The 12,128-nt window shown below is 46.6% G+C and overlaps 2 protein-coding genes across 2 annotated transcripts in view; one reads left to right on the top strand and one right to left on the bottom strand.

The window, feature by feature from the left end:
• MYCBP (MYC binding protein) overlaps positions 1-12,128 on the bottom strand; it is a 227,919-nt gene that overhangs the window by 75,659 nt on the left and 140,132 nt on the right. The window lies entirely within an intron of this gene.
• LOC309396893 (cornifelin-like) lies at positions 7,010-11,196 on the top strand. Its single transcript, XM_081962435.1, has 4 exons — positions 7,010-7,299; positions 8,071-8,207; positions 9,958-10,074; positions 11,076-11,196. The coding sequence occupies exons 1-3, from the start codon at positions 7,194-7,196 to the stop codon at positions 10,051-10,053; spliced, it is 339 nt and encodes a 112-aa protein (XP_081818561.1). The 5' UTR covers positions 7,010-7,193; the 3' UTR covers positions 10,054-10,074; positions 11,076-11,196.

A 12,128-nucleotide genomic window follows, 5' to 3' on the forward strand; every position in this document is an offset into this window, starting at 1 on the left:
TCTGGAATGAAATCACACTCATAGCAAGTAGCAGATGAATACTTTGCTGCAATTATAAAAATGAGGTGATGATCTGACTTTTTTGAAAACTTTGAAAACTTTTGGTTTGTTGCCTTCTGATCCCGGTGCTGGCAAGGCAAGATGGCACATTTCTGCTGTCTTCATGTACTCTGAAATTTGACTCCACCCACGGAAACTGCTGGCATTTTGTCTTTGTCCCCGTGACACTCAGAAATATTTCTTGATATACTATACTCTGGACTTGGAACAATGGATTTTATTGTCTGGATTTGAACTATAGAAAAGGTCTTTATTTGCCTGGACTGCCTGCCTCGTGATCTCTCTTGGCTATCCACTTTTACAGTTGCCTTTTCACTGTATTGACACACATCTCTGAGCTCTCTTTATTAAAATGGCACCGAAAAGACCACCACCTAGGAAACCAGGCTTTGCTGGTTCTGCTCCAACATCCTCAACGTCCAGCCCCAGTGGGCAACAGACACTAACATCTCTGTTACAGCCCAAGGCTCCAGAGGAGGACCTAAACCAACAGATGCTCCAAAAGATTTTTTTTTAACAAAGTTTTATTGGTTTTTTTAAAAAATAACAAGGAAAAAGATAGTGGAAAGGTTACAAATTTTGGCAGTTGCGATGTGCGGCAGGTGCCCCCTCCCTCCATACTCATAGTATACATTTACACAAAGTTCATTACTAAATAGCAATATATAGTCAGCATATAAGTTTAATTAATAATTTCGATCAATTTATGTCAAGCAGATTTTCTTATTCATTTTTGTGATCTGAGTTTTCTCGGTATTGCCCCTTCCCCCCCCCCCCCCGCCAGCAGAGCTCCGGCCCCTCCCGTGTCCTGTGTGTCTGTTGTGAGATCATCTGGTTTATCTAGGAGTGCTTTATTTTTTTCCATAAAGGCCTGTGCCTCTATGGGTGTGTTGATTCTGACTCTTGTGTCCTCCTAGAATATTAACATACCTTCAGGCATCAGCCATCTGAACCACACCCCCTTCTGGTAAAGTTTCTTCACTAATTGCGAATAATTTTTCCTTTTCTCCCTCACTTTCTTGGGGATCTGTTTCAGAATGGTTATTTCCCTATCTTGGTATTTCAAAGCTTGCCCCCTTTGTGCACTCAGGATTTCATCTCTTGTGGTTTTTCTGAGAAATTTAATGTGAACCTCCCTGGGTACATTGTGTGTTTTAGCATATGCTGAATTCACCCTATAAACCAGATCTAATTCCCACCCCATCTGTTGCTTCTCTTTCTGAATGTATTCAGCCAAAATGTTTGTCATAATGTCCCTTATGTCTTCATCATCTGTCTCTACCACATTTTGAAATCTAAGGTAAAAGGACATTCTCTCAAATTCTGTTTTCATCTGTTGGGTCTCAAGTTCTTTGTTCCCCTTCTGCACCCCTTCCATCTCCCCCCTCATCTCAGCCGTCCCCCCCCTCCAAAAGATCCAGTCTCTGTGAGTTTTTATTAATTTGGTCCTGGTTCTCTTTAATTTCTTCTTTCATCTCTTTTAATTGTCTTTTTATCTCCTCTTGTCCCTGTAAGATTTGTTGAAACATTTGTTGAAATTCAGTCTCAGTAGTTCTGGGTTGCATCAGGGCTGTTATCGTTGATTGTGTACTGGGACTGGATGTTGTAGATGGGCCACGAGGGAGGTCTTCCCCTCGTGGAAATGTGCCCACCAGGTTACCGAGCATTTCACCAGCCCCGGGCTCAGGGAAGGGGTGGTGGGGTAGCAGTAATTATTCGGGAGGACTTAGAGCTGAGGGAGTCTACTGTGCCACAGACGTCCGGATGCGAATCCCTTGTTGTGAAATGGGGCCCTGGGAGACAGTTGGGCCTGCTGATAGTATACCTGGCTCCTCGCTATACATCAGCGGCCCTGCCTGAACTCCTCGAGCTGATTGCATCGGTGGCGGTTGAGACCCCCAAACTTTTAGTGATGGGGGACTTTAACCTGCCATCGATGCGAGAAGCATCAGAGGGGGTTCGGGAGTTCATGGCTTCCATGACAGCCATGGACCTGACTCAATTGATTCAGGGCCCGACACACGAGGGAGGACACACCCTGGACCTTGTTTTTGTCTCTGGCCAGTGGAGGACTTAACCATCACTCCCCTGTCATGGTCAGATCACTCACTCCTTCGTCTTGACTTCCCTGGTGCTACCTCCCGCTGCGGGGAGGCGGAACCAGAAAGCACTAGATGGTTCCGCCCCAGGCGCCTGATGGAACCAGATAGGTTCCAGACGGAGCTTGGGCCACCTCCTGTAACCTTGACCCGCCCCCGGGTAGAGGACCTGGTGGTCGCGTGGAATAATGCGACTACCGGGGCCTTGAACCGGGTGGCGCCTTTGCGGCCTCTCCGGCGGCAACGATCCACCCTGGCCCCTTGGTTTACCGAGGAGCTAAGGGTGATGAAATGCCGCAAGAGACGTCTAGAGAGTCGTTGGAGATCCTCTCGTTCCGAATTTGATCGAACACAGGCACGAGCCCATTTAAGGACGTACCTTGTGGCATTGAGAGTGGCCAAACGGCAATATTGTGCCACTCTCATTGCATCCGCGGAGAACCGCCCTGCCGCCCTGTTTCGGGTGTCCCGCTCCCTCTTGTTTCAGAGGCCGCGGGAGGCCCCTCTACAGGGCAGGGCAGAGGAATTTGGGAAATATCTGCAGGATAAAATCGCCCAAATCCGGAAGGATTGGGTCCCTGTCAGTGGTCCAATGGAGACGTCCATGACGAGTCTTGAGGAATCGACCTGGGAGGAGTTTGACTTGGTTGCCATCAAGGATTTGGACAATGCGTGGACGACTGCGACCCACCACATGTTTATTGGACCCGTGCCCCTCCTGGCTTGTACTGGCATCCTGGGAGGTTACACGAGACTGGCTCCTGGGCCTAGTGAACGCTTCGTTGAGTGAGGGGTCTCTCCCGGCCGCCTTGAAAGAGGCGGTGGTGAGACCCTTGCTCAAGAAGCCTTCCCTGGACCCTTTGGAGCTGGCCAATTATCGTCCTGTCTCCAACCTTCCCTTTTTGGCGAAGGATGTAGAGAGTGTGGTGGCTTACCAGTTTCCACGACATCTGGAGGAAAATGATTATCTAGACCCGCACCACTCCGGCTTCCGCCCCGGCCACAGCATGGAGACGGCCTTGGTCGCGTTTGTGGACGATCTCTGGAGGGCCAGAGATAGGGGTTGTTCCTCTATCCTGGTCCTATTAGACCTCTTGGCGGCTTTTGATACCATCGACCATGGTATCCTGTTGCGCCGGCTGGAGGGGTTGGGGGTCCGGGGCACCGTTTTGCGGTGGTTCGGCTCCTACCTTTCTGGCCGGACGCAACGTGTGTTGACAGGAGAGGAGAGGTTGACCCTACGCCCCCTTACTTGTGGGGTACCACAGGGGTCGGTCCTCTCGCCACTCCTGTTCAACACATATATGAAGCCGCTGGGTGAGATCATCCGTGGTTTCGGGGTGGGATATCATCTGTACGCTGATGATACTCAGCTGTACTTTACCACCCCAACGAGGCCGTCGAAGTGATGTCCCGGTGTGTGGAAGCCGTACGGGTCTGGATGGATGACAACCGACTCAAGCTCAACCCCTCCAAGACAGAGTGGCTGTGGGTACCGGCTCCCCGGTTCAGGCAATTAATTCCATCATTGGCCATCGGGGGCATTCAACTCGCCCCCGTGGAGCGGGCGCGCAATTTGGGCGTCCTCCTGGATGCCCGGCTGTCCATGGATGACCATGTGACAGCCGTGGCAAGGGGGACGTTCCACCAGGTTCGCCTGGTGCGCCAATTGCGCCCCCTAATGGACCGGGATGCCTTACGCACACTCATGCGCTGGTGACGTTTCGCTTGGATTACTGTAAACGCTCTCTACATGGGGCTTCCCTTGAAATGCACCCGGAGGCTACAGTTGGTCCAGAACGCAGCCGCGCGGGTAATTATGGGGAGTACTAGGTACTCCCATGTGACACCATTCCTGCGCGAGCTGCACTGGCTTCCTGTGGTCTACCGGGTGCGTTTCAAGGTTTTGATAACGATCTTTAAAGCGCTCCATGGCTCAGGACCTAGTTACTTGCGGGATCGTATTCTGCCCCATACATCCCTGCGACCAATCCGCTCGCACAGAGAGGGCCTCCTCCAGGTGCCGTCCACCAGACAGTGCCGGGGGGCGGCGCCTAGGAGTAGAGCCTTCTCTGTGGCGGGCCCAGCCCTGTGGAATGACCTCCCTCCGGATATTAGGAATACCTCTGACCTCCGCTCCTTCTGTGTAAAGCTCAAGACCCACCTATTCCAAGTAGCTGGCCTGGCTCAACTATGATCTAACTATATCGCTCCTGACGGGTTTTTTATTTTATTTGGGTAATTTAATTGTATTCATTTATTAAGGGTTTTTTAAATTTTGTGATTTTAATTGTTTTTATTCATCAGCCCACCTCCTTCTTGTACACGTCTTGGTATACGTCATTGTTATATGTATGTCTTGTCTATATATGTATTTCATATGTTTTACTGTACGCCGCCCCGAGTCCTTCGGGAGAGGGTGCGGCTAAGAAATAAATATTTATTATTATTATTATTATTATTATTATTATTATTATTATTATTATTATTATTATTATTATTATTATTATTATTATTATTATTATTATTATTATTATTATTATTATTATGTCGGGGCAGAGGCAGCAAAGCCAGGCTTCCCAGGAGGTGGTTTTTTACGTGACATTGTTTATGCAATAAAGAGTTCAGTCAATGCAGAGGGTGATCTGTCAGAGAGGTAGAACAGCCAAGAGAGTCCAGGAGATTAAAGGTCAAAGCAGAAGGAGATTTTTCAAATCACACTGGCAGTAGGGTAAAGTTTTTCACGCCAGGGAGTCCAAAAAGTCACAATCAACATGAGATTTATCTGAGTAGCACGGAGACAAAGACCGGAAGCCTGAAGTTTTAAAGGTGGAGTCAGTTTTCACTGTTCATAAAGACAATGGAAGTGTGCCATCTTGCACTGCCAGCTTCGGGTTTAGAGGCATAACAAAGGTTTCAAAGTTTCCAAAATTTCCAGATCATCATTCCATTGTAAGGTTAAATCCAAAATTCACCTTTAGTAAGAGCGTGGCGTCATTAGTTGGCTCTCTCCCTCCTCCCCCCCTAGGGCTGAGAGCAAAATAGTTTCCAGCCGCCTGTCCGAGGGGGGGGGGGAAATCCCCCTCCCTCCAGCCGCGCTTCTCAGAACCAAGCCGAAAGAAAGTTTTAAATAGCTGGCAATTTCTCCAAACAAGCAAAGGGAATGGAAAGAAGTTTCCGTCTCACCGCACCGCAGCCGCGTCCTTCTGATCGCTCATTCTTCCAGCAGCCTCTCTGCGAAGACGCCGGAGCGTGTCCCCATCATGCTCCCCGATGCCTAGGGCGATGCGGGCCCCCCCCCCCGGCCGCCGCCGATCCAGGGGATCCCCGCGGTGCCGCCCCTTCGGCAGGAGCCTCTACGGGGCGTCCTGTGCCCCCCAAGGAGTGAGGGGCCCACCGGGAAAGCGCGGGGCGAGCAAAGCCTGCCCGTCATGGTCAGCCGCCGGAACCGGAAGTCAGATACTCCAAAAGATCTTAAAGGGGCAGGAGGAATTGAAGAATCAACTGAAAGAAATGAATGAACAGCTCAGAGAAAATCAAAACCGAACGGCTCAAAACACGCAGACTGGAAGTTTTGGAGGAGGGGACGGCCGAGATGAGAGGGAAGGTGAGGGGGGTCCAGAGAGGAAACCAAGAACTCGAGAACCATCAGATAAAAATAGAGTTTGAAAGGATGTCTTTTTTCCTTAGATTTCAAAATGTAATTGAGGCTGATGATGAAGACTTGAGGGAAATTATGACAAAGCTATTGGCTGAATATATTAAAAAAGACAGACAACAGTTGGGATGGGATATTGACCTGGTCTATAGAGTCAATTCAGCTTACGCTAGAACACATAATGTTCCAAGGGAGGTCCACATTAAATTTCTTAGAAAGACTACAAGAGATGAGATTCTGAGTGCACAGAGGGGGCAAGTGTTAAAATACAAGGATAGAGAGATAGTCATCCTGAAACAAATCCCAAAGAAAGTCAGAGATAAAAGAAAAAAATATTCGCTTTTAGCGAAGAAACTATACCAGAAAGGGGTTTGGTTTCGGTGGCTTCTGCCAGAAGGTATGCTGATATTCTGGGAAGACACTAGAGTTGGAATTAATACAACTATAGAGGCCGAGGCCTTCATGGAAAAAAACAAAGTGCTCCTAGATAAAACTGATGACACCACACGGGATACACAGGACACGGGAGGTGCCGGAGCCTTGCTGGTGGGGGGAGAAGAGGCAACACCGAGAAAACTTAGATCACAAAAGTGAATTAGAAAAATAATGCAATTGCTAATACAGGGAATTTTTTCTGTTTTATATAAAATAGATTGAAATTATTTGAAGACATAAGGTAAAAATATACTGTCAAAATATTGCTAAGTATCCTTTGCCAGCTTGACATCAGCAATGGGGGGGGGGGGAATTGAAAGGTGGGTGCTTAGGGAAGGTTTTGGTTTGAAGCACAGCTGGTCCTGACTGAGGAGCACCAATCAAACACAAAGTCAACAAAAGGAATGTGGAGATGGGAAAGGTGTCAACGCAGAGTCTGTTTTCCAGAACAACCAGAGAACTTTTAATTGGACATTGACTGATAATGGGGGGTGGCCAGAGGAAAAGGGAATGTTAATTGCATCATTTTCGCACCAGCCAACAGATGCTGCCTGATCTAAACTGTAACTGCTTTGTTCTCAGTTAAGTATACTCTTGGAAAAAGAAATGAACTAGGAGTCTTTCTTTGCTAATTAAACAAATGGGATGGATGACATCCTTAACACCGGAGCCCCTCATTTCCCTGCAAGCTGAAGCACTGCTGGTGATCTAATATAATAACTAAATACCAGGCAAAAGCTGCTCTAGGACAGTTTTTATTTGCTCCATCTGCTGTTTAGAAAGCTATTTGTTTCACAAGACTTTGCATTATTCCACCCACTTTTTGCTGCTTCCTCTGGCATTTCACCCAGCCTGCAAAGAAGAGCTTTGCCCAGTTGCAAAAGACTCCCAACGTCTCTTTGGAAGCAATTTTGTGCTGCCCATGAGCCCAACCTTTGCTAATGTCCCAGTTAGTGATTTGCCAGCCGACTGTCTCCCCGGTAACCCAGTCCTCAGAAGGCAGCTGGGCCAGCGGGAGGTATGACTGCTGTTTGGATTGTCCCATTTGTAAGTAGATCTATACCTCTAATACCTGTGGAGAGTAGCCAGCTGAGAAGGGAGGAATGTGACCCAGTGTGAACTAGTTCTTCCTGAAATAAGACTGGATTTCTGGGTTAATTCCAGTTTCAGTGAACTTCCCAAACTGGCGCTTTCAACATAGGTTGATACTAAATCCCACCCCATCCTCAGTCAATGTGGCCAAGATAGTTAAGGAAGCAATTCCTCTAATTGGAGGATATCCATGGAGAAGGAGGTGGGAGGAGTCCTTTGTGTTTCCTGAGCTTGGTTGTTTCTATGCAGATGTTTCATTACCCACACTAGGTAACCTCATCAGTGCTAGTTAAGGAATGGGGTTTGCTCTCAAAGAAGAGGGTGTCTTCTGGCCTTCGTGACTGAGGGTCAGGCTGTCTGTCGTTATCTCAACAACTGCAGCTATAGAAGGATTCTCTTCAAAGTTTCTTGGAAATAGAAGAAATTGTATAGGAATCTGGCTTTTGAAGTCAGGACTTTGTTAGACATTGGATAAATTTTTCAACCAGTAGCAAACTTTAAACAATATTTTAATTTTAAATGTCCAGACACCAGCTCAATTCTCTTTCTTGCTTTGGACAGCTGAATGTTTTCAGAGATGTTTGAAGGGGATTAACTGCCAACTTTATTATGATGAAAGTGAGGACATAGTGGCAAGGATTACAAGTCTGGACTATGGAGGACAGCATTTTTCTACCTACTTCTATGGATCTTTGCTTGCATGTGCGTGTTTATATTGCTTGGCAGGTTGTGTTGGAATTTGCTGCCCGGTGATTCTGAGCTGCTACGTGGCACGCAAATATGGAGAACATTGTTGCTTGGGAATCGTGCCTGGTGGCATGACTGCACTCCGAACACACATGCGGCTCTCCTATGGCATCCCGGTAATGTGCTAAGATTTCACTTAGATGATCTTCCTCTGAGAAGTAGAACAGCAGATGCTGGGGGGTGGGGGAGATGAGATTTATATTTTAAGAAACTTTGTCCAAATTCATTGCAGCCCTTGTTCTTACACCAAGCACTTTGCTGCAGAGTAGTAGCTTGTCTTGATTGCCCCTTTCATCTATGGAACTGCCAAAAAGCCTCTGGTGGACACAAAATGAAAAAGGAGAGGGTGAATTTATTTATTTATTGTCCTGCCTTTATTATTTTATATGACAATTATGGTATTCCTTGTATTGCGATGTTTCTCCACCTCCTTTAAACCATATTTGTAATTATAAACTTGCAGTTTTAGTGCAGTGGGTGAATTCAGCCAGTCTTGTTGGCACAACAGTTATTGAGGTTTCACAAGAATTGTATGAGGCAACTTGTCAGTGAAATAAATTACAAAATATCTCTGCTATCAAAACTGAGCACAAACTGCAGTTTGCTTGAATCCTGGAATTAAGTTGTTTCCATTGCAAAACAAAGCAGAAATAATTTATCTCAAATTTGTAACACTATGGATCACTGCATTTTAATAAAGGATACCATGCATGCTTTGTCTTATCCACACAGTCAATCCATACAGCCTTGGCATTATGAAATATTGTGCTCTATTAGTCATGATATGGTGAAATAAGCAAATATTGCAGCTTCACATCTAAGTGGCACTTATCTTTTCTATTGCTACTTGCCCTTTTGTAAAGCTCATTTTACTAAACAGTTCCAAGATCTATTGCAAAGAACAGGAAGAGAAATCCAATATTTAGCTGATCTTTAATTAGTGCATTTGTAGCACTAATCCAGCACCCGGTGACCATTTTCTTCAAAGGCTGTAGTTGAAGCTACAAGTATTTTGCACTGTTCCAAGATAGTGGGGATTAAATGCCTTTTCTTTCTGTTCTAGCACACATAGGGGAGAAGTAATAACTAATTCCTTAAAAGTGCTGTTTCCTAACATCACATCTTACTATGTTGTGTAGTTCTATCATCCTCATTCTAAATGAAAATTACTGTTACTGCTGAAATATGTGAAATTTGGGAAGGTATTTAATGAAGCCTTCCCAAATTTCTTCTTCTATCTCCAACTGTAAAAAGTAGTAATGGACTATCTGTGATTCTTCTTCAAGTATTCTAAGCAGGGCAGTGTAGGAGAAACAGGATTAAATTTATGCTGGATCTTCCAACAGTAACTTTAGTCACTAAATTTCTTATGTGTAGTTGGTAGTCTGTATAAATGGGCTCAGATGCCTGTGGTCTGCATAGCATAGCAGCCCACCTTGACCTTGGAAGGTGCCAGCCATGATTTCTGACCAAACATCAGGAAAACTGCTGTCTAAACCACGGTCACTAAACCCTAAAGCCCAACACTACCCAGCCATCTGCGTAAATGGTCACTGCACAGGTCAGGCATCTTTGCCAATCTAGTTCAAATCCTCAGCCTGCCTGTGAAGAGATCACCGTGAGCTTTAGACATCTGTGAGAACAAAATGCCTCTCCAACTTTTTGGGATGGAGGAGAAGAATAGAGACGTTAATAAACACACCTGGCATTTTTCATCATCTGTAAGGGGCTGAGAAGTGGTTTCTTGTCTCATCTCCTACAGAAACTGTATAGGCAGCATCAGGCTGATACACAGCTTCAGGGCTGCGAGGGCACAAGGCCCAAGCATGCAAACCTCACATTCTCTCCTTGGCTTAAACATTGCAGGGCACTGTTTTGAGGGATGCGCTATCGATGTGCCTCTGTGGCTGGTGTGAGATTTGCCGAATGGCTCGGGAAGTGCACGCTCGCTCTCGATCTTAAAGAGCAAAGGAGGACACAAAGGTGGGTCAGGATCAGAACGTGCCATCATGAAATGGGGGGGGGTCACTTTCAGGCATGGGGGACCCTCCACTCCAACAATGCTTTCAGCTGGGAAACTGGCTCTGCAGAAGGGAGAAGGCAGGCTCAAGCTACCTTTCCTGAAGGTAACCAGGAAAGTGGAGTTCGTCCTCAAATGTACAGGTAGTCCTTGACTTATGACCACAATTGAGCCCAAAATTTCTGTTGCTAAGCTGTTGTCAAGTGAGTTATATTCCATTTTATGACCTTTTTTGCAACAGCTGTTAAGTGAATCACTGCAGTTAAGTTAGTAACATGCTTAGAAAATGAACCTGGCTTCTCTGTTGAGTTTGCTTGTCAGAAGGTGGAAATTGTGGCTGTCTTCTTCCAGGGCTCCTTCCAGCTTTCCTGCTACCTACAGCTTCGCTTCTCCTGTAGTTTTTTCCCAGGAATAAGTTTTGCCACCATTTTTTTTTTGTGAACCACCTGCCCCTCACAATCCTGGTAGGTCCTACACAAACAACTCTCTGCTTATGAGGAAGAACCCCCCAAAAAGGCATGGCTGCAAGCAGGAACACCAGCAGGATATTTGGATCACATATTTTTATTAAAGTCGGACAGACACCATTAATACTTGCATTGTATCAGTCAGTAAACCTGCCAGACAATCAAGTAGCGTGGTATATTGAAAAAGGAGAAATGATTGTGTTGACATAAAATTGTATTTGCTTTTATTGCAAGGGGTTAGTGCAGTCTTCCCCAACCAAGACATCTCCAGATGTATTGGGACTCCAAAATCTTGATTTCCTAGAATTCATCAGGTGAATTTCAAGTTTAAGGAGGAATGTTTTAGTGGGAACAACTTTAATTTAACATTCTAGTTACCTCCCATCTTGTCTACCGTAATGCATTCTACATGGGACTGCCCTTAAAAAGTATCCAGAGGCTCTAATTGGTCCAGATTGCTGGAGTCCAGGTGTGCTCATGTGTTACTTCTCCTGCAGAAGCTGCATTGGCTGCCAATTTGCTTCCGGGTCCAATTCAAGGTGCTGGTTGTCACCTTTAAAACCCTACATTGCTGCATTAATAGAGGGACAGAATCAAGATCAGGTGAATTGATAATGCCACTTTATAATGCCCTGGTAAGGCCACACTTGGAATATTGTATCTTGTTTTGATCGCATAAAACAGATGTTGAGACTCTGGAAAGATGCAGAGAAGAGCAACAAAAAGGATTAGGGGACTGGAGGTTAAAACATACGAAGAACAGTTGCAGGGTCTTGGCATGTCTAGTTTAATGAAGGGACATGGTGGCTCAGTGGCTAAGATGCTGAACTTGTCGATCAGAAAGGTCAGCAGTTCGAATCCCTAGCACGGTGATGGCAAACCTTTTTTGGCTCGCATGCTAAAAGCGGAGGGAGTGCAGGAGGGTCGTGTGCAGGCGTGCCACACCCATAATGCTATGTGTGCGACCCAGCTCGCATGGGCGTACTTCACCCCCTGCGTGCATGCATGCGCAACCAGCATTCCCTCCCATCCGCTTTGGTGCACTTTTTTTACCCTCCCCAGGCTCCAGAGGCTTTCTAGGAGCCTGGGGAGTGTGAAAACAGCCTCCCCACTCCCGATGCCCTCCGGAGGCCTCCGGAACGGACTGCCAGTTTGCTTCTAGGGGCCGTTTTTTTGCCCTCCTGAGCATTCAGGGCAAAAAAACAGCCTCAAAAGAAGGCTGAAGTTAGCTGGCCAGAGCGCACATGCGTGCTGGAGCTGACAGGGCAGCGCCCCGCGTGCCACCTGTGCCACACGTGCCATAGGTTCACCATCACGGCTCTAGCACCAGGTAACAGAGTGAGCTCCCGTGACTTGTCCCAGCTTCTGCCAACCTAGCAGTTCAAAAGCACGTAAAAAATGCAAGTAGAAAAATTGGGTGGGAAGGGAACAGCGTTCCGTGCGCCTTCGGCGTTTAGTCAGTGGTGGCCACATGACCACGGAGACGTCTTCGGACAGCGCTGGCTCTTTGGCTTTGAAACGGAGATCCGCAGGGCCCCCTAGAGTCGGGA

The sequence above is a fragment of the Natrix helvetica genome, assembly GCF_964273705.1.
Source record: "Natrix helvetica genome assembly, chromosome: 9".
Taxonomy (NCBI): domain Eukaryota; kingdom Metazoa; phylum Chordata; class Lepidosauria; order Squamata; family Natricidae; genus Natrix; species Natrix helvetica.